Source organism: Ambystoma mexicanum, chromosome 12 (genome assembly GCF_040938575.1).
Source record: "Ambystoma mexicanum isolate Mex_15411 chromosome 12, UKY_AmexF1_1, whole genome shotgun sequence".
NCBI lineage: Eukaryota > Metazoa > Chordata > Amphibia > Caudata > Ambystomatidae > Ambystoma > Ambystoma mexicanum.
This window is the reverse complement of record NC_090936.1, coordinates 666267971-666289495: the sequence shown is the minus strand read 5'-3', so window position 1 is coordinate 666289495 and position 21525 is coordinate 666267971. Positions and strand designations below refer to the sequence as shown.

Here is a 21525-nt window from a genome sequence, read left to right as displayed (position 1 = left end):
GGACCAGAACACTAAGACTTTTTGGGCAGGTTCCATCCCACCGCAGAGTTTCACGGAAGCGCTGGGACACTGCCATTGACCGTGCCGACGCTTCCGTGGTGCCCATTCCCATTGAGTCCTATGGAACTCAAATGGGAATGGGGATTTACATTTACCGGTGCCTGACTTCTCAGAGCACCAGGGTCATTATACCCCAGTGCTACCGGGAAGTCAGGCACTGGTAAATATTGCAAGTCCGTCGGCAACCTGCCGGTTTTACCAGCATGGTATGGTCTTAGTCTTGTTTAGGTTCAAGACCAAGGGCCTCATTACAAGGAAGGTGGTAGCCACGGTGCTATTAGCGCCATGGCTACCCCCTTACTGCCGTCGGAGGCCGGGTTCCCGGAATGGGGATTTACCGGCCTACTCCGACCTTTGCGGGACCGGTAAATCCCCATTCCGGGAACCATTCCCCATTCCAATTTGAGCCCCCACAGGGCTCAATGGGAATGGGGAAGCAGCAAATAACGGTACCGCAATTTGCTGTACCATTATTTGCACTGAAGTCCCTCAGCGGGTCCTGTCCTTAACGTGTGGTCTGACCACACATTAAGGACGGGACCCGCTGAGGGACCTCGTAGTAGGGCGGTGGGGATTACCGGCACTGGTGCCCTTACCGGTGCCAGTAATCCCCTACCGCCTTCCGTGTAATGAGGCCCCAAGTCATGTTCAGTTGCAAATGTAGCTAGTGAGGCCAGTAGATCTTGCAGCCCCACTGGCTTAATATTCAACAGCACCAAGTCATTGGCATTTCTAATCCAATCGAAGGGTATGTTTCCCAACTTACCTTTACTGTTAATTCTTTCTTTGACCGCGGTGTCCCAATAGAGACTACTAATATTTAGTAAGCCTCTGGGCAAGCCCCATGCATTTAGCTTCCTCCATAAGGTAGCTCTTCATACTGTGTCAAACGCAGCACTGAATTCCACAAACGCAGCGGAAACAGGTTGTTTGCGAGTGGCCCAAGCAGATTCCACTAACGTGGTCATCAGAATTAGGTTGTCTACTGTCGAGCATTGCGAAAACCAAGTTGATTATATGGTAAAATATGTTGCTCATTAGCCCATATTTTTAATTCCACCAATAAGAACTTTGCATAAATGTTCACTGGGGTGTCCGTCATGGCAAGGACTCCATCGCTCTACGAGTCTTTGTGTGAGCCACATTTATGCACCCGAACAATGATACTTTGTTTCCATGTTTTGCGTAATAGACCTGTGCGACTTAAGATCTCGAATAAATGGTTGATATCTCAGACCATCTGCCTAGGTTGATCTTCATCAGTGCTGTACATATACCATCCAGGCCTGGTGCACGTGATCGTTTGCTATTGTTAATCAGCTTAGTCACCTGATGGACATTTCCATTGTAGTGTCAATTAGATGTAATCCAGGGACCACTCTGGACTGGGTTCTTTATCCAAGGCTTTCTTAATATGCACAGCCCAGGACTCCGCTGATGCCCCCTCGATCTCCCTTCGTGGGTAGTCATTGGTTTTGACAATTTTCCAAAAGGCTCTCGACTCATCATCACCGTCAATAATGTTCGCTTTGTATACAATTGTTTTCACATTAACAATGTATTACAAATCATTGCCCTCTTAAATTTGTAATGAGTTTGTTATTTTCTTCTTTTAAGGGTGTGCTTGTAATTCTTTGGGCATTAACCCAATAGAGTGTCCCCCCGATGAAGAGTGTGCCTGCGACCAAGAAACTGGCCAGTGCCCTTGTTTACCTAATGTGATTGGCACGGACTGTGACCAGTGCACACCGGGGACCTGGAACATGGTCAGTGGAGAGGGGTGCCAATTCTGTGACTGCGATCCCAACACTTCGGCCAGCAACGAGTGCGATCAGGCAAGTTATCATAGGCCTCCATTGGGTGGATGTGCCCGGAAGCAGGAAGCAGCAGTGTTTTGTTTTGTAATCCACTCACAGTTACTTGATTTCCCGGAATTCAGAGACTGAATGACATTCGAGTTGTTTTTTTGCACATATCCGTTTTGCTGATTTCTCTTTGCATGCATTACATTTCTTTGCTCGCTTAGTGGGAGGTTGACCGATGTCATTTCACCCTGTATGATGCCCTGGCATGTGCAATCTATAGAGCATACCTCGGCTCTTAGTAAACACACGCCTTCATGCACCTGCATGCCGACTTCTTGGGCCCATAGCCAGCATCACAAGCCTAGAACACGCATTCTGGTGGCAATCCCTTGCCTTTTCTTCGAGATCCCTGGCCCAAATGCTTTCAAGTTATCATTGCAAGCATATACCTATCTGCTGAGGAGCATGTCACTATAGGGTGTCTCCCAGCAATGGAATGATCGACTCCTGTGCTGTCCACTGACAAGGAAGCAGGGGTGTGTGTCTCCGTTCCCGGGAACCAGGCTGGGCCCTCATTGGGGAATGGGGGATGAGTGGGAGTTAGACCAGCAAGTCCATTCTTTGCAAATGCTGAAAATGCGTCTGAGGAGAAATGTTTTCAGATTTCACTGAAGGTGAGTTGATTTTGGGGTGGAGCCTTAGTGGCGGAGCCCGGACACTCCACAGCTGTGTCTCCAGAACACGTGGTGCTGTGCATTCACTTGGGTCTTGGCTGGCAGAGAAGTGCAGCTGGACCCGAGGTCCTTTTTTGGCCGTTTAATGAAAGGCAGGGTGCCCCTTTGAGTTGCTACGTTGCAATACAACAGAAAAGACAAAATATTCGGCTAGAGCTAAATAGCAAGAAATTATCCGTCCAGAGCCGAATAGCTATTTTTCAGCTGGAATCCAGCCAAATACTTACTCTAAGCCGAAATTCAGTACATCTCTAACTCTCAGGGGGCAGTATTGTTTTCCAGCCCCTCTCCCAAGCTTCATAATAATTGGCAAAGGAATATGGCAGAGGTAATTAGACAATGCATTTGAGTGTCGGCCCCTCGTTTTTGGAAACCCATGCCACAGTCTCCCTTCTGAGTGACCTTTGCGGGTGTCTGCGCCACACTGAATAATGTCTCCACCTGGACAGAGGAAGCATCTATGATGGCTGGGCCTTAAGAGTTTGGCTTCCCAAACGTATTCATGGGCCCCATGTTGGGGTCAACGCCCCGTGGAGATGACTTGATTGTTGCTTGTTGAGTGTTGAGGACGCTCTGTGGGGATGACGATTGTGCAGAGCAGTTCCTTTGTGAAAGAGTAAAGTTGCAATAAAGCTTGCAATCTGAGTTGATCACATTCCTAGAGTGCTTTTCTGGTCTCCATTGTCTTCCGGGAAATGCAGTTCTTTCATGATTTTTCAGTAGGATAAAGGTTTCCAGAGGTCATTGAGCAGCCTAATGTTCCAAGGCCCGAATTCAGTCTGTTGTTGTGATGCTCGGCAGAAGCGGGTTTGTGTTCCGTTGCTTCCAGGCGAAACGGCCTTCTACATCCTGCTAGCGACTTATTGTTCCTCAACTCTGGCCGCATCTTTCAGGGAGTGGTTGCTAATCTCGATGTTATTGCCCATGTCTTCATTACAGTTCACTGGCGAGTGCCCCTGCAAGCCCGAGTTTGGCGGGAAGAGCTGTGATGACTGTGGCGAGAACTACTATGGCAGTCCCAGAGTGAAATGCATCCGTAAGTACAGCGCACCTGATGCCAATGTGGGTGTTTCATTTGCCTTGCCTCCTAATCCTGAAAACTCCCTGTAAGGTCTGTAACAAGGAATCAACCAGTGGCGTGTCCAGACTCTTTTGACTGTGGTGGCCCAAGTGGGGCACTGATTTATGCAGTGGTGGCATGAGGTATGAGGGCGCACACACACATAATGATCATAGAATAATGGGGCGGCTGGCAGCTGGTGTGGCCACTCAGATTCCAGGGGTAGCATGTGCCACTCCGCGGCCACGCCACAGGAAACAAGAAATCCGAGGCACAGTGTGGATCTACACAGCTTCTGCACTGTAGGTTTATTCTGGAAACAAGACCCGATGTGTGGGATGTCCGCAGCATGGTAATGCCCAAGTGGTGGTTCATGCAATACACGCCCACATTTGAACAGTTGGCAGAGAGAATGGGAGGAGAGGTGGTCTCAATGATAACTTGCTGACTCTGGGACCCCAAGACTTGGCTTCTAATGCAAGCTCCAGCCCTTGACGACATCGTGTGATTCTGCACAGATCGCTGAATCCCAGTCTGCTTCACATTAGAAATATGTGTAATAAAAATGTGTGTGCAACTGTGCAGTGTCATGCTTAGAAGTGACCCCGTTAAATGTTTCCACCCACATTTCAGCAAACCTTGGACTCTGTAATTTGGTCGCACCCAGACCCTCCACCTCACACAGACACACCGTCATCCCCCACACATAGCAGCGTGGGATGCTTTCCGAGGGAAAGCACACACACTTGGCTGCTCTGTGCAGCCAGTGCCCAAAGACACACTTGCAAACACAACATTTCAGAGTTAATCCCAAGGATCGAGCCACTCACATACACTGAGCACTTTGGCAGTGCACTTTGGAATTGGCCGCCCTCACCCATTCGAATGTTATCTTTATGATGGCGTCAGGAGATGTGCAGCTGTGCGTCTCCCAACTTTCCCCTTTGAGCCATGGAAGTTATGAATTGAATAGTCAGATATTGATAACGCACCAGGGTCCTTCTAGGATGTGCCCGCTCAAGCTCTCTTTAGCCAATCAGCTGCTGCCAGGTGCACAGAGGGACTCTCATTAAGCCACTGCACCTTGCTTTGGCTTTGCCCATCCCGCTTTTTGCCATTTTCCTCCTTTGCCTTTTTGCTTCCTAAAAAAGACCTAAAATGCCCTCAACCAAGCGTCGTCGACCCTGCCCTACAGGAATCAAGGAGTTGATAAACATTTATTTAAAGAATTCAGTCAGACCCATAAACATTTTTTAGCAAGATTTCTCAGGGACCCTTATAAAAGAATAATCTGTTTTTAGGGCCAGGGCCAAAGTTTAAAACATTTTATTTTAAATTGGTTCTTTATTGAAGATTTAAAGGAGCGCAATAGTCAAACATACAGTAGTGCAGAGTAATTAACCCATAAAGTACCGCTAAAATAGCGGCGTCGAAACATTTATATCATGCCATAGATCCCAACTTACCTTATACATTCACACTTAATCTACATTAAACTCCACTCCCCCCCCCTAATTTCAGCCCTTACCCCTTCCTCCCCCAGGGAACACCATGTTTAGAGTTCCAGGAAGCTGGTCTAAGCGCCTGTAATGATGATGAGCGGGACTAGTCAGGCTCTGAAAGCGGGTGCTCCCGGGAAATCGTGAACCGAGTGTGTCCGCATGCTGCAATAACCAACCTGGAATTCTGATCAGGGTACAAAGTGGCTTCTTTCCAACTTACGAGGTGAGCCTTCTGTAATATGGCATGAATGAGAGCCATTCTGCATCCATATGGTCATGTGTTTCAGACAATATCGCCGTCATACTCTTCATTTCATAGTTTTCATATGCTTTGTTAAGCCATTCCCTCCGAGTCAGGAGATATTGCCTCTTCCAGTGAATTGTGATATGCATCCTTGCCGATAACAATGCATTTCTTACCATGTGGGGCAATCCGGCATATTGGCCTCGGAGCCCTCCACTCCAAACAAAATCAATAGGGTGCAAGGGGCCTTTCCATACCGTCAATCTGCTTCACTCAAGCCAAGATCTCTTTCCAAAAAATACTTGAGCTAGGGGATATTCTCCACACCCTCTCCAACATATAGCACTTACCCCCTGGTACATCTTGGTTAGTCTGTGTGGTGTCAAATGCATTGCTGAAGCAGCCTTTAGTTATGCATCTTATATTGCTTTGCTGTCATCGAGGACCAGACTTTACTATGAATAATTGACCATGCTTCTTCGTGTTCTAGAATGCCCGGTTCCCTGCCCCACAGTGACATACCACGGGAAGGTCGAATGTGTTTTCTGGTCAATAGGGCTATGTACAGTCTGCAGGTTAGGCCTCTAGAACCCATTTGCCTGTCCAATACTTGCTGAAAGGGTGTTTTTACCATCAACTTAATTGTCCTCCCCACTCATGGTCAATCAGCGTTCTCTTCAATTGCAAATACAGTAGTGGGGGCATCGGCCGAACCAGCAACGCCTCATCCAACTCTGTCTTATTTAAGAAATTTGCGTCCTTCCATAACTGGCCTGCTCTCACCAATCCTCCCTCATAGTAGAGTTGGTACCTGAGTGCCTCTGCTATTTTATCTCTAATGGGAGGTGCCCATACGCATAGAAGTGGCGATGACCAAGATGTCACTCCTTTCATATCTGTCGAGTTCATCCATTGCCGCCACAGCATCGCAAGGACATGGTGTGTCCGCAGCCACACTTGCAGCTATCTATAGGGAACCCACAACCATTCCCCAATAGTGACTCGAGATGATAATCCATTTTCCAATCCCACCCACTGTTTATGCATATTCTCTCTCAAGTGGTCTACTAAAAGCCGAAATGTTGCCACCCTAAAATATTCTTTTAAGTCTGGAAGTCCCACTCCACCGCTTATATTTGCCAATATCAGGGGTGGATATGCCATTCAAGCTCTCTTTGTGTTGAGGGATGCTGCTTCTGCTGTGAGAACTGGCCTCACTGATGCTATCCGTTGAATATTAGCTGTGAGGGTGCTGCTTTTCTGTTCTGTGAGTTGTAGTTTATTTACTGAATGTGCTAGTGTTTCCGTTCCGTCCGTGTAAACTGTGCTGTGAACTGTGCTCATGTACAGAGACAACTCTCTGAAGCCTGAGAGTATGTCCTCGGAGAGAGAGACAGCACATGTGTATGGCTTGAAGGCCTTTCTCTGCGGCCTTTAAAGACAACCCAAGGGGAGGATGTAGCGCAGTCACAGGGCGAACATACAGTTTGCTGTCATCCTTTGTAAAATTTGAATTTGTTCTTAGGAAAAGGTTGCCCATATAATCACAAATATCATGCAGAATCGTACATTAGTACCCGGCGGACGTGTGTCCACGGGATACACTTAACGTGATTGGCTCGTTTCCGAGCCATACCACGGTGTAATCCCGTGGAAGCACGTATGTGCCTAGGTTTGATCCCGGTGGGGGGCGTGGCAGCCTCTTAGTCAATAAGGAGGCTCGAAATGGGGCAATCCCTGCTCCGAGCCTTCCCATGGCTGGAGGCTGCCTTCGCCCCCCACTGGGGATTCAGGTAAGTTTTTTTTTTCTCCACCCCCTCCCCTGCAAACTATCCCCAACCCCACTTACCTTCTTTTTTCTTCTTTTCTCGGGAGTGAACGCGCTGGGAACACTTCTGTTCCCAGCACGTCCGCTCCCGATGGCTGCCATGGAAAGGCAAAATGGACTATGTTTTCCCTTTCCCGGCGGCCATTTTATTTGAGTTTTCTTTTTTTTCCGAAATGCAGCAGCGTTTCGGAACAGAAAAAAATGCCATTAGTACCGTGGTCTAATGGGCCAGGGTACTAATGGCAATAAGCCCTGAGACGGCGCACCAATACCGCCGGCGGTAATGCCCCCGGGGCCTCGTTAAGGCCCTCACTACGCTCAGGCCTGTAACCATGCCCCCGGGGACATTACCTGGGGTGGCATTGGCCCGCCGTCTCGTGGCTTATTGCCACAATATAGAACAAAGAAAGATATACATACATATGGGTCAGGATAAAACCCTATATGGGATCAGTAATAAGCAGAGCAGTTTCCTGTAGCACAAGCTCCACTTCCATCTCTTTAAACAAAAATCTATGAATCGAAGCTTCATATCTTTCCAGGCCAGTAGAATTGAGCCAGGGCCAAAGAAAAGTCTAAAACAAAACAGGCAATCTTCGATACTCGTTCTTTTGAAAAGCTGTCAGAGTATCAGGCCACTTGAAATATCAGAGTTAACTGTGAGATCGGCTTCCCAAGGTTCAAGCAAATCAGCCACAGTAAATCTTGTTTGCAAATAGATTAATAGAGTTTTAAATAAAAAAATAATATATTGTGCATTTGGTTTATCAAGACATTAAGCACATATATATATAATAATAACGCATGTAAACGATACAATAGTTCCATATATGTATACACTGTAATAAACAGATTAAAGAAATGCAAAGGAATTTGATATTTAAGAGATCGCAATTTCGAAAAATCCTCCACAGAGTTTTCTATTTCATTATATACAACAACATAAATATAAGTGAATTGGATCAAATGTCTAAAATGCTTGATTTTCTAAAATCCTTAACACCCTCTTCCATAAAAAATGCGCTGCAGCAATGATGACAATAGGCTCTGCTCTGTAAGCACAGTTCCGGGATTGATCAGTCTGAATCCTTTCTACGGTAGTGACTAGCTTCCCATAGCTCTGAAGGTAGAAGGGTTTTAAATTATTGCATTTAGTTAGAACGGGCAATTTCGACCTCAAACTGACTGAGCCGACACAATCGCAGACCACTAGTATAATGTACTGCTAGGGTCTAGACAATGGTGTGGCGCTACCCAACGTCACAAAAAGGAAGTGGATAGATAATGATGTCCCAACAAACATGTGGTCCAAGGAAATACAACAAAATGGTGACATTGAAGACAAGACATTTTGAAGGCCTATATGGCTCGCATTTACCCCTCTTGAGATAGACCCAGCTGCTCAGTCACACTACCAACGTGTGTAGTACAGACCTATTCCAAAAGGTGGGTTACCTAATACGAAGCAGATAAGTCTTGTGTAGTCTCCCACAGTGTCACTGCACCAATTCTTACCTAACACAAGTACCTTCCTACCAGCCTTCCTCTTGCCTGAAGTTAAGCATGGCTGCTCTACTACAGCTACCATAGGCGAGTCTGGTCTTTCCTTTTGGCTGACACAGGATAGATGGTTACATAGCACTCACTCGCTATCCAGTTTCAAACGCGTTAACTTCTTCTGCAGTTCATGGAAAATGCAGTGAGCTCATTTCTCATTCAAACCTTAATTATAATTGACTTTTGAAAAAAACCTCTGCACCTTGAGACTGCGATCTATGAAAACGTTGTTTGAGCTCCGAGTGACGCCCTGCTGCCTGTGGCCTTTCATTCAGGGGAAAGTAGAAATTAGACTGACCGGTATCAAAGATAATTTCCTCTGGAAGAGCAACGAGATTATTTCCCTGAAAAGTCAGAATATAAACCAAAATTGCATGTTTTTCTTTGTTTTTATTCAGCACAGTAGGGACCCAATGTGCTTTCTGTAGATCAGCTGTCTTCTCCAAATTTAATCAATTGTCCACTATGATTCTTTTGAACATTTTAACAATTAAGGATTTTTAAGCCAATCATCTGGCCTTCTCTCTGGTACTCCAAGAAGACGGGTTGTTACAATGGCTTTCAGTCGCCTGAGATTCTTTCAAAGGTTCACGCTTTTCCAGCCACCTGCAGTGAGCATCATGCAATTGGCCAAATTGGAGACTAAGGACCCTGTGAAAGCTTCTAAGCCAGAGTCATGATTCACTGTCATCCATTTGATATCAGGTAGCTGAGAACTCTGTCTACCTATAGATATTTGACTAAATACCTTTGTAGCTGGGAACAAACCTCAATTGCGCTACTAGTTGATCCATTTATTTAAGATCAGTAGGGGGGTGCAGGGGAGATAAACCAACCCTGACACTGGGTTGTATACAATAATATACTACTTATAGATATTTGAACATTAGCCACATTTGCCCCCTAGTTAGATGGTTCATACCTGTATATTGCTGCATTTCTCCAGACCTATCTCTCACCCAAGAGATATTGTTATGATTTCATGCACTGATGTAGATTTATTGTACCCTAAATAATACTGCTTTCTTCAAGGCCACAGGAAGATCGAACATGGTACTGCTTGTTGGGGTGTCAGGGTTGGGTAATGCTCTGTGCCCGACTCCGTTGCAATGAGGTGTCCTCTGTGAGAAACCTGAGGGTTTCTCCCTATTTAGTTCCCGGGGAGCTGTCATCTAGGTGGCCAGAACAAAGGGTTTTAAAAAATTGCATTTAGTTAAGATATGATATAGAGCCATGGCTATTGGGTCCAGGTCCTGGGGGTGGACCAGTGAGGGAGGATCCCCCGGATGGGGGGGTCCTCTGGAAGTGGAAGTGGGACACGGATGGGTGGGACGCGGTATCCCCCTTCTTCTAACGCCTTTTCCCGATACTGCCATGTAGGATACTAAGGAACACTACGCTCCCCATTTTCCGGCACAAACACTTTCGCACAATACGAAAGACAACAGACTAACACCAGAGCCATTTACCTGACATGTCCCAACACAATGGTCAGGCAAAGTCAGGGAATTGACCAGAATCAGGCACACCTGATGGCCCTTTCTCTTCCCCACAGGGATAAAAGGTAGAGCACAAGAGCACAACACGGGGAAGGCAGACGGCATGACGAAACAGCTATCCAAGCACTGCCGTTCAAGAGGAGAAAAACAGTGAGAACCGAAGGGGCGACAAGGGGAGAAGCAACCTTGCCTTTTCCGACATCGGCCAGCAAAGCCTCCCTGAAAGGAATCGTAAGAGCACAAAAAATAGCCAATGTGTGTTGCAGCAAATGTCAACGGTACACAGAGCATACCTGCACTGATAAGCAGGACAGAGAGGGACGCCTGTTACCGTGGCATCGTCCTTGACTCCACATCCAAGGAAAGTCAAGTGGTTCATCACAGCCTGTGAGTCGAGGGGAGAACTGATAAGAAACCAAACTGTGTTGAATGAAAGACAAGTTAAGGAAAGTTCAAACAACTGTTAACTCTTCAAGGGGAAACCAGCTGCAGAGGGGTCCGGCACCACATGGGTGCTCAGACGATAGAGTTTGGTAAATTCCCCCTACTGTTGAAACAACTGAAACCAGAAGGCCGTAGGACAGCCGGAAGAGAAAGGTCAAAGTGGTCATACAGGGGTCTTGCAAAATCCTCTGTACAGTCGAAAGTCCTTGACCGGCAAACTGTTTGAAACCAAGGGAAGCGAATCCTGCATAGTGAGAAAATAAAAGGAACTGTAAGGTTGGAAAGAGTGAACCCGACAGAGGGATGCCTACAGAACGGGGTGAAGCATGATGCCTGATGAACACTGTGAGGACAAAGAGTGAACCTGACTGAAGGATTTCCACAGTCAACTGTTTAAAAAGACATTAAGATGTGTGAATACGAAAGGTGATCATATGTTTGCATACAAGCCATAGTGAATCTGACGGAGGGAGGCTGACAGTCCAGAGGGGTCTGAGCCCAGCGGAGAGGGACCCAGGGGTGAAGAACCATCACCCAAAGAGAGGCAAACAGTTGAGAAGGGTCTGAGCCTGGAAAAGGGGGACCCACGGGTGAAGTCATCACCCAATGTACATTGGAAAAGGATCTTTTTGTTTGTTATTTTTGGAATCCATCAGGCCATCGGAGGCAGGAGACATTTTGTAGAAAAGAGACTTAACCACTGAAGGTCATGATACCTGATGCAGAACTGTCATCTTGTGCTGGGAAAGCTTGAGAGTGTGCTGTGCTCAGGAGTGCCGCCTTGTACCGTGCTTAAAACATGGGGAAGGGAGACCCCCGGTTACCACATTCTGACTTATCATTTGTGAACACTTCTGTCTTTCTTGTGAACCATATCCCACCCTCTTTTTTGTATTTAGCGTAAGGACTGGCAATAGGTTTGTTTCTTAGTATAGGCCCTTTTATTTGACAAGACGCCACTAGGACTGCCTTATTATTATTTGATGGTTGTAGCTTGCTCCCATTTTAGAGTTAGGTTTAGATTAGGTGTTTTTGCAACCCACCTATACAGTTTAATAAACACCCTTGAACTGCGATCACTTGTGTCTGTCTATTCTTGATACCATGCCTTCCTTACACCTACTCTTCAACGGTATCATCTGGCAGACACACTAGACCATCAATGGGCATGCATCATGCCCCAGGGGTTCCAAGCCACTGCTCGTTCACATGCAATCTGGTGCCAGAGTTGGATGTCTTGAGCACACTAGGACCACAGTGGGACCTCTTGGTCAAGCACCAACAGATGATTTTTACTGCAGTGCGTGAGAATGATGATGCCGCCAAAAAGTCCATGATGCTGTTTTATGCAGGTTGGGACATATGCCAAATATTCAGAATGTTACCACCAGGCGACTGATCCTATAGGGAGGCCCAACAGACATACCTCTGCCTGTTAGTCAAGGTCCCACAGAACTGCAAGATGCCTTTCATGCCCAGTTACTCCAGCTGCCCAAGTCCTGTGGCATGCAAGATGAAATAGTTGAGATAAGGACTCCGATAATTCAGAATTTCGCCTCCTCCCAGCTGCAGTGGCACATCGTAAAACGACCCGGATATACTACTGCACTGAATACTCGAATTGGGCTAGGTGCTTAATGTGGCGTCAGCATGAGCAACTCACATGGAAGAAGCTTTTAAAACACTCCATGCTGAAGAGGCCCACGCGGTAGTTACCAGGCCTCCTTCGCAGCCTTTGATGAAGACAAGTGGTCATCCAGAAAAATCAAATGCACCGCAAGGTGCGGGAAAAGCAATTCATTTATTTAAATGTATAAAGCGTGCAAACAGCCCTAAGACATCGAGGCGCTGTTACATATGATGCTCTTATTTACAAGGGGCATGTGAAGGGCATTTAGACATCATTGCAGGCTTAGTACTTATATTGCATATATTACAGGCAGACATATTGAGAACGTTTGTATACAGTTTTTAACCCGACTTAAACAAAGTCAGGTTTAAGTGAAGAGTAGTGTCTTGAGAGCTTTGCGAAAGGCTATATGGGAGGTTTCGGCTCTTAGGGGTGGAGGAAGGGCATTCCATTGCAGGGCTGCTAAGTAGGGGAAACTGGCGCCGCCAGCTCTGACTCGCTTGACTTTGGGTACTGTGAGCATGTTAGAATATGGTGTTCTCGTTGGTCTGGAGGATGCAGCTCTGAAAAGCAATGATGTGCTCATGTATGTATCATCAGAGCAGAGACACCTTCAGAGGCTGTCTGCAGTGTTCCGATGATTGAGGCATTCTGGCTTCAAGCGCAACAGGGAGAAATGTAGATTCCTCCAATGCAAGGTGGATTTTGTCCGTTTCCTCTTACAGTAGAAAGGTCCATTCCCAGCTCCCTGAAGGTTGAGGACATTAAGATGGCTGCCCCACTGACACTATCAGAAGTACAGAGTTTTTCGGGGATGGTCAGTTTCTGCTGCCATTTCGTCCCGACCCTGGCCACTCCCACTTAGCCCCTGGGAGCATTTATGAAGAAGGGCAGTGATTGTATCTGGGCAGTGAAATAACGGACAGCGTTTGAGGAACCCAACGCTGCCCTCTTTGTGGACCGGTCAATAGCATGTTTTGATCCCATCCTCGTCATCATTTGCGGCGGCCACTGGGGCCGGGTGACAGTTCAAGCCAGACTCCGGTACCACTAATGGAAAGATGACACACACGCATCAATGGAGCCACTGGGAATGTGAGCGTGGGTGGGACCTCCTTATTAATTGAAACCTTGACATCATGCATCAGGACACACCCGGGCACAGGACGTCCTCGGTCACAACACTGCTCCTAATTAGAGATTTGAAGAGGTGGTTTTCCAAAGCACCAAGAGACTCTCTCGCAGGAAATAGTTTCCAAAGAGAGTCTAGATGAATATCAATGTTGTATCAAAATACATTCTAGAGATCTTGATGGAAATCAGAGCCCGAGCTATCCCCGCTGGCGGGCTCTACGAATTTTACCTCACTGAGCAGCAGCACCAAAGAAGCAGTGTTGGCGTCTGCTAACAAATTCATGAACACCGAGAGCGGCTTAGCATCCGCGTTCCCTAGAAAGCAGTGCTTAAGACATCTGTACTGTCTCAGGGTTTGGGCGGTGGCAGGACACACACGGAACAAATACTGTTTTTTTTGTGCCCGGTCCAGACTGTGTCAGCCGTTGCAGTACCGTGGTTTTGAAGTTCAATGACAGCAATGCACCAGCCACTGCAGGTCAAACATGAAAAGGATTTGACTTCTTGTTAAAGGGCCCCATCCTCACAAATTGCATCTATTGCCTATTGTCCAACTCTAGACTCTGACGGCTAATGGTCATTCCATTAGCTGTGGACTAATTAATGTAATCGGATATTCTCATCTATTTGAAAGCCTTTATTATAAGGTGTGGGTGTCTGTACGATTCCTTAACTTCACCACTTACGGAATTTCACCAGGATACATGTATTAATGAGCATTGATTGGAAAAAAACATTCACCTGAAAACATTGGTCAGTGTTCATCAAACATGTTTTATTTTAATTTTACATAACACATACTAATATAATAAACCCAACTATTGAATAGCCAAAACTGCTCTCGGGTAAAAAGAGGGGTGAGGGGCAAAGTGCTACAAGTGTGTGAAAAAAAGGATAGGCACTGGGGTAGATGTGCACAAAAAGTGCAATAGGGGAGAGAGAAAGGGGCACACTGTAAGGATTGGAATTTGGTAAGGGCTAAGGGAGGGGCGCAGTGATTCACAAAAAGGGGAAAATAACCCCCTGCCCCAACAATACTGACATTTCAGAAATCTGCAAAATGTTGGGAGAAATCGTTTCTTCGCACCCAGATATGAACTTAAAACCCTTAAAATGGAAGAACAGAAATATTTAGACACGCCAGCGCAGGAGCATCCCATACATTACTTGTAGGTGGGAGTTATGCTGGCATGACGCACTAACTGGTAGGGGCTATTACCGAAATTAGAGACTGGATGAGTGAGCGAGTTAGGGCAGAACACATCAGTAGCTTAGGAAAGAGGGCGCTTGCCACAGGTGTGGAACTTCCAAGCGGCAACATTACCCCTGTGATGGCCATGGCTGATAGCGCCCTTATGACCTCTGTGATAATAAAAATGAAACGAGGAATAATTAACACACAGAAGGCATGTCTTGCATCAAAGCAAAGTGAGGCCAGCAAGCAAACTGTGGCCCAGATGTGCAGCTGCAGCAAAGCAATAGATGAAACAGTGATGCGGATGGACTGGAAGGCTGGCTGCTTCCTGTCTCTAAAACAAATGGCCATTAATAAAGAACAAGACGCAAAACGAAGTGTCTCTTGATGCTAACATCTGAGGGACTCACTTTATTGCTCCGATAATGATAAACAGCAAAGTCAGCCGAGAGCTATAATACGACAATCTTCTTCACCCACGTGACCCTTTTACTCACCCGCATCCCTTCAGGTATGATTGTCCCCTCAGCCATAACAACACCCATAGCAATCCTCTTTGACGCCAGATTAATGTTGTCCTAATTGGAGCAACCACTGAAGCTTTTTAAATACGTACCCTATGTAGATGCAGTATTTCATTTGTTGTACAAGTTTGTGTTGACCACAATGCACTACACTTTCACATCTCTAAGAGCCAATACATTTGATATTATGTTTATTTAATTCCTTGCTCTGCTGATTCAGACAGAATACATTTGTAATTTGAGATTAAAGGCAACAAGTGTTGCAGGCCGCGCCAGTGCTTCATCAGGGATTTTGTGTGTCTGTGTCGCAAAGGCCTGCCCTTTTAGACACAGATGTGCAGGAAGGCTGCTAATATTACAATACATAGATTATATATCAGCAATAAGCCCTGATGAAGTGCACTAGTAGCTTGACCCAAGTGTTGGCTGTCATCCCAAATTTCCTTTGAATTTGTTGAGGAAAGAATGCAGTAAATATAATTTCAAATTGAATGGATCTTAGTTGCGATTGATTGTTTCTTGCAGTCATGTTGGTTGACCAGACTCTCGCAACAACCAATGGTCTTTTACTACACTCTGCAGCTGTGTCTACCAAGTACACATGCATAAAAAGCCATGACCAGCTGCCCGCACCAAAGCTTCCTTGTGATTGAATGGTATTTAAATTGCTCAGTCATGTCTCTTTCCACCTGATTGCATTCATGCCCTCTCCCTTCCAAATCACGTGTTTTTTTCCAAATTGGCCAGTCTGCTCTTGTGCATAATTTACCTGTCTTATGTCCAGATCTTCTTCTGGATGCCTGAGCATCTAATACATACAAATAAATAGAACACGTGGCATGCACATTGCACATACATGTCAGCAGGAGACTACCTTACACTTGTGCAGCAACAACTGCAACCTCTAAGCGGATGAGCATGTATGTCTTAAAGCAATGGGTCATGCTTGGGAAGGGAGTGAAATATAGACATATCATCAGGAGTTCGGCGGTAGCCCTTAAATGCGGTGGTAACGCTATTACCAATGCATTTAGGGGTTTGAGGGGTCTTTTACCTCCAGCTTTTTGCTGAAGGTAAAAATGACCACTTTCCACCTGTTTTCGGTGCTATTACCGCTGGCAGTATTTGTGCCGGTGGTAATTGCACCACCCATCCCCATTGGGTCCAATGGACCCAAAGGGGAATGGGAATTTACCACCTTACCACTACTCATGAGCCGGCACAAATTGCAGTAATGCTATTTGCATTGGTGGTATCCCAGCGCATTTACTGCTGGGATACCGCCAACCTCGTGATAAGACCCACTCTTTACTGCAAAGTATAAAAACGCATCCCCATAACCAGCGAGCATTGTGAAGTAGTGTGCACTTCAACTATCTCTAATTGTTATAATATGTAGCATTTCTTTTTGCTTTTCTTCCAAGATGTATGGCAGCCAGATTCTGCAGCTCACTCGTGCAATGATTTAGTTTCATTTTACACTTCTGACTGGTCATGTCAGGCTTGTGCCTTTCAGAAGCAGGCTCGTTCTTATCCCAAGGGACATTTCTAGGCACTAGGCAGCCCAGGGAAAGCCACTGAAGTGTGCCTCCCATAGCACGTATACGGCTCATTGCCATACAGCGAACACGGCCGCATCACGCAACCATTGCACAGTGTTATACCCAAGGCCAGTGTGCCTCGCATTGCCTTAGGCACAAACACGGCAGCAGCTTCCACAGCCACATGTTCCAAAGCCTGGGTGCTGGAGGTGGAAAAGCAATTGTGCAAGCACACTCCAGTCTCAACTCAATCAAATGCTATGCCGCAAACAGATCCACCACCATTCACCAAACACTGTAGCATGTCATTCCATTCACAATTCTATTAGGAATTCTAGTCAATCTTTCCTGTTTTTCTGGGGTGATTCCCCCTGCATTAATGCATGCTCTTGTAATCCCTCTCCTCAAGAAGCCATATATCGATTCTACTATTTGGTCAAATTTCCATCCGATATGCCTTTTGCTTTTCTTGATTAAAGTTCTTGAGTCATTGATTAGCCCCTTGCTTGGTAAATTCCTTGAAGGGACTCACCTCTTTGATGCCTTTCAGTCAGGCTTCCCCCAAGGACGGGGCACCGAAAGTGTGCTTGTCTCGGTAGTGGACGACTTGGCCTGTCTACTTGGTCAGGGTGGAGTGGGTGCACTGATTTTGTTGATCAGCTGCATTTGATGCTATTGACCACTCCACCCTGCTCAATCATTTATCTGGAGCAGGCACTGTGCTATTGTGGTTTCGGTCTTTTCATACAGATCACACTCAGCCCCTTTCATTGCCACCCTTTCGCTCTACCTCAGCCCCTTTGACCTCTGGGGCTCCCCAGGGGTTGGCCCTGTCCCCCATTTTGTTTAATGTTTATATCCAGCTGTTGGTCACCCTTATCCACTCCCACGGCTTCTGGTGCTACTCCTACGCTGATGATATGCAAATCATTGTTCAGTTAAATCTTTTGAATCATGATACTGTGTCTCGACTGAGGGGTTGCTGGAGCCGGTGGGTTGTTGGATGGTCGACAACTGGATTAAGTTAAACAGAGACAAGACAGAGGTGATGGTGGTCGGCCCCTCGTCTGCATCAGCTCTGTGGTCCTTAGCTTTCTGGCCCTCTTCCATTGACCCCTGCTTGCCCCTGTATGTTTAGTCAAAGACCAGGGTGTTAAGCTTTCGAGATATTTGTCTTCTGCATCTCAGGTTAGTGCAATCTGCCAGTCTGGTTACTTTCAGCTAAAGATCCTTTGGAAAGTTATCTGTTTTCAAACATTACATTTACCTGCACCGGTGGCAGCATCTTCGGTCCTCTGTGTACCCGTCTATTGCAACTTGCTGTATTTAGCTCAACCAGGCTTTTTGATTAATCCCTTCCAGGTCCTACACAATTCAGCTGCTCGAGTGGCGACCGGCACTCCTTTCAGAAGGTATTACCCAAATTGACTGTGTATAATTGACCTTTTGTCCTAATTGACTGAATTATAATGGTCCTAATTGACCTTTTACACAGTTGACCTTTTACTAATTTTATATACATATTGTGTTGGTGTTGGTTTATAAATAATATAAGGAAATAATATAAGGGGATTGGGTGGGGGGTTACAGGGGTTTTTGGATTGGGTGGAGGTTTGTGGCGAGTTCCCCCGCATATATGTCCTAATTGATCTTTTAAATTCAGTAAATTCTCCCACGATCAATTCTCAAAAGGACATTCGTATACATCCTTTCAGAACTCATATCTTCCCTGTTCTCTGTTCTTTGCATTGGCTTCCAGTCACCAAACAAATTCATTTAAAATGTCTTTGTACCATACACCAAGCATATTATGGCCTGGGTGCAGAATACTTGCAACATAAATGTCGCCCTTATGTTTCTGTGTGCTCTCTACGCTCACAAGATGCTGGCCTTATCCAGGTCCCCACCTACAATCTTGGTCAGGTGGGAGGATGAACTTTTTCCATTGCTGCTGCCAAACTCTGGAATTCTCTTCCACGTACACTTGGGGTCATTGAGAATCATTTGCTCGTCGGCAAGTCATTTAAACCTCTTGTTTTAGTTGGTCTCTATTGTTCTCTTCCTTTATTACTTCTTTCTGTCTTGTGTCTGTTAGTGCCAAGTTGCCCTCGTGTGATGTTGTACTTTAGAAAAGAAAAAGAAAATGGATGATGGCCCACAAGTTGTGATGCCATGAGGGAGACAAGACACAAACAGCTTGAGGGACATGCCACTTAAATGATCACCTTTACGAATGAAAAATATTGGAGTCCATAAAACCGTACAGGAGTTCGTTCTTGTGTAGTGCGGGCTGGAAAATATGCTGACATTTTTCAGATGTTAGCCAACCAGATCATAGTTAACAAAGATGGATTCAGTTTGTATAGGTTTCCAGGAACTCATGAGAAGCAACCTCAATAGCAAGACAAGTAATTGCCAGATAGGGCAGAGTTCTGACACTTAGCATAGCCACACCAACACTAAGTCAGTAAGATACAAAGTGGTGAGATAAAGATCCAGCCTGATGTAGATTAGGAGGCACACAAAATTCAGGCAGAGGGGAGAGTTGTTAGACTTCCCTTGGAATAACACTCTGGTTATTCTACCATAGAAACTCTTTTGAAAAAGGAGGTGATACTTTGACACAACAAAACCATTGAAATTCTGCAGATAATTCAGGCAAAACCACCTTAACTGCGCAGTGTATGACCACAATGATGATAACAGAGATTGCATCACTGGTGCCATCACTAATTACATCATATATGACATAACAGATTACATCACTGATGACAACAGACGTAACATCATATATGATTTGACTGATAAAAACACTGATTACATTAATTACATTTTCAACTTTTAGGACTATTTTCTTTGCCATGAAATATATATACATATTTTCAAAAGTATTTTATTCTGCTGTAATTTCTTTACATTTAGTTTATGATCCACAATTTGAAGTACATACACAAATGAGTACAACAAAAAATAGTATAGTATGTAACAATGAATGTCCTTTGGCATGTTATCTGTTACAGTAGAATAAGAAGTCTTAATTTAGTAAATGAATAACTGAACGTAATATAAATCCAATTACATGTCTAAAAGTAAATCTTCAATTTATAAGCTTCATTAATATTTTTTGGGAAAACTCATGCTGAGAAATCTTATGATATATCACAATAAATACGTGCATGTACTTTGTTTTATATGTTTTTTAACAATTCCCAATTTGAAAACAATACGTTTATATACTATTTCTATGATAAGCACAATAGAAAATGTAAATCTGTACATTTAGCCTTTTCCTGACACTCAGGATTCAACATGTTTCTCTTTCTCTCTATTCATATACTACTGTATATACATATCATATTATCTTACAAATATCTAAAGTACATTTGGCACTATCCGGTACATTCTATGGAATGGATTATTTTAATTGCTTGTTATTACATATTTATATTTTAAATGTCATCCTTTAATAAATACTACAAATTAATGTACCACAGGTGCTCATATCATACATGTGTAACCGTCTATTGTTCTATGCCATGTTCTTATTGTTAAGTATAATGAAAAAGCATATGTACCAAAAGCGTGACCCACAAATATTTTAACCTACATAATGAGTGATCTCATGTCTGTTGTCATCAGTGATGTCATATGATGTAATTAGTGATGTCAGTAGTGATGGCATCAGTGTTGTATTATCTGATGTCATCATTGTGGTTATACACTGCGCAACAGGGGGCGAGTAGTTAAGGGGTATTTATCTGAATTGTCTGCCGAATTTCAAGGGTTTTGTTGTGTTAAATATTGACCTTTATATATCTTTAACTAAGGTTGTTTCACTGAATTTGAAAGGTTTTGTTGTTATATATTTTACACTTTAAATCTGATCACCTTAACTCTCTCTTAACTAAAGTTTTTTAATTGAATTTCAACAGTTTTTGTAGTTTCTTGGCCACTGCATATGTTGTACCAATAGGTTTATTTGGGGCCAAATCCCCATAGCCTGTCAGCCATGGCCACTGTGCATGTTGCACCAATAGGTTTCTTTACGGCCCACTAGCGATGGCCTTCTGCCATTACAAGTGGGTATGGCCTACGGATGTGGCCACTTTACATGTGGCACCAATGTGGCACCAATATGTTTCTTTGGGGCCCACTAGCCATGCCCTTCGGCCGTGGCCACTGCACATGTTGCACCATTAGGTTTGCTCGACCCACTATCCATGGCCTTCTGCCTCGGGCACTGCCCATGTTGCATCTTTAGGGCCCACTATCCATAGCCTTCAGCTTTGATCATTGGCCACGGCTGTCAGCCTTGGCCACTGTACATGTTACACAAATAGTTTTCTCCATGGCCACTGCACATGTTGCACCAATAGGCTTCTTTGGGGCTCACTAGCCTTGGCCTTCAGCCGTGATCAGTGACCACAGCCTTTGGCCTTGGTCACTGTCCATGTTGCACCAATAGCTTTCTTTGAGCCCACTAGCCATGGCCTTTGGCCATTACCAGTGCCCATGGCCTTCGGCCGAGGCCACTGCACATGTTGCACCATTAGGTTTCTTTGGGGCCCACTAGCCATGGCCTTCTGTCTTGGCTACTGTAAGTGTTGGACTAATATGTTTCTTTGGGGCCACTAGCCTTGGCCTTTGGCCTTCGGCATTGACCAGTGTACATATTGCACCAACAGGTTTCTTTGGGCCCACTCGCCATAGCCTTTGGCCATGGCCACTTGCCATAGCCTTCGGCCATGGCAAGTGGCCATGTCCTTCA

The 21525-nt window shown here is 45.2% G+C and overlaps 1 protein-coding gene across 3 annotated transcripts in view; it reads left to right on the top strand.

Moving 5' to 3' along the window:
• The window catches only part of LAMB4 (laminin subunit beta 4), a 933969-nt gene that overhangs the window by 650408 nt on the left and 262036 nt on the right, over nt 1-21525 (top strand). For all 3 annotated transcript variants that reach the window (XM_069629159.1, XM_069629158.1, XM_069629160.1), the window contains 2 exons: nt 1678-1895; nt 3539-3635. In XM_069629159.1, the coding sequence (XP_069485260.1) occupies nt 1678-1895; nt 3539-3635 (315 nt within the window). The remainder of the gene's footprint in view (nt 1-1677; nt 1896-3538; nt 3636-21525) is intronic.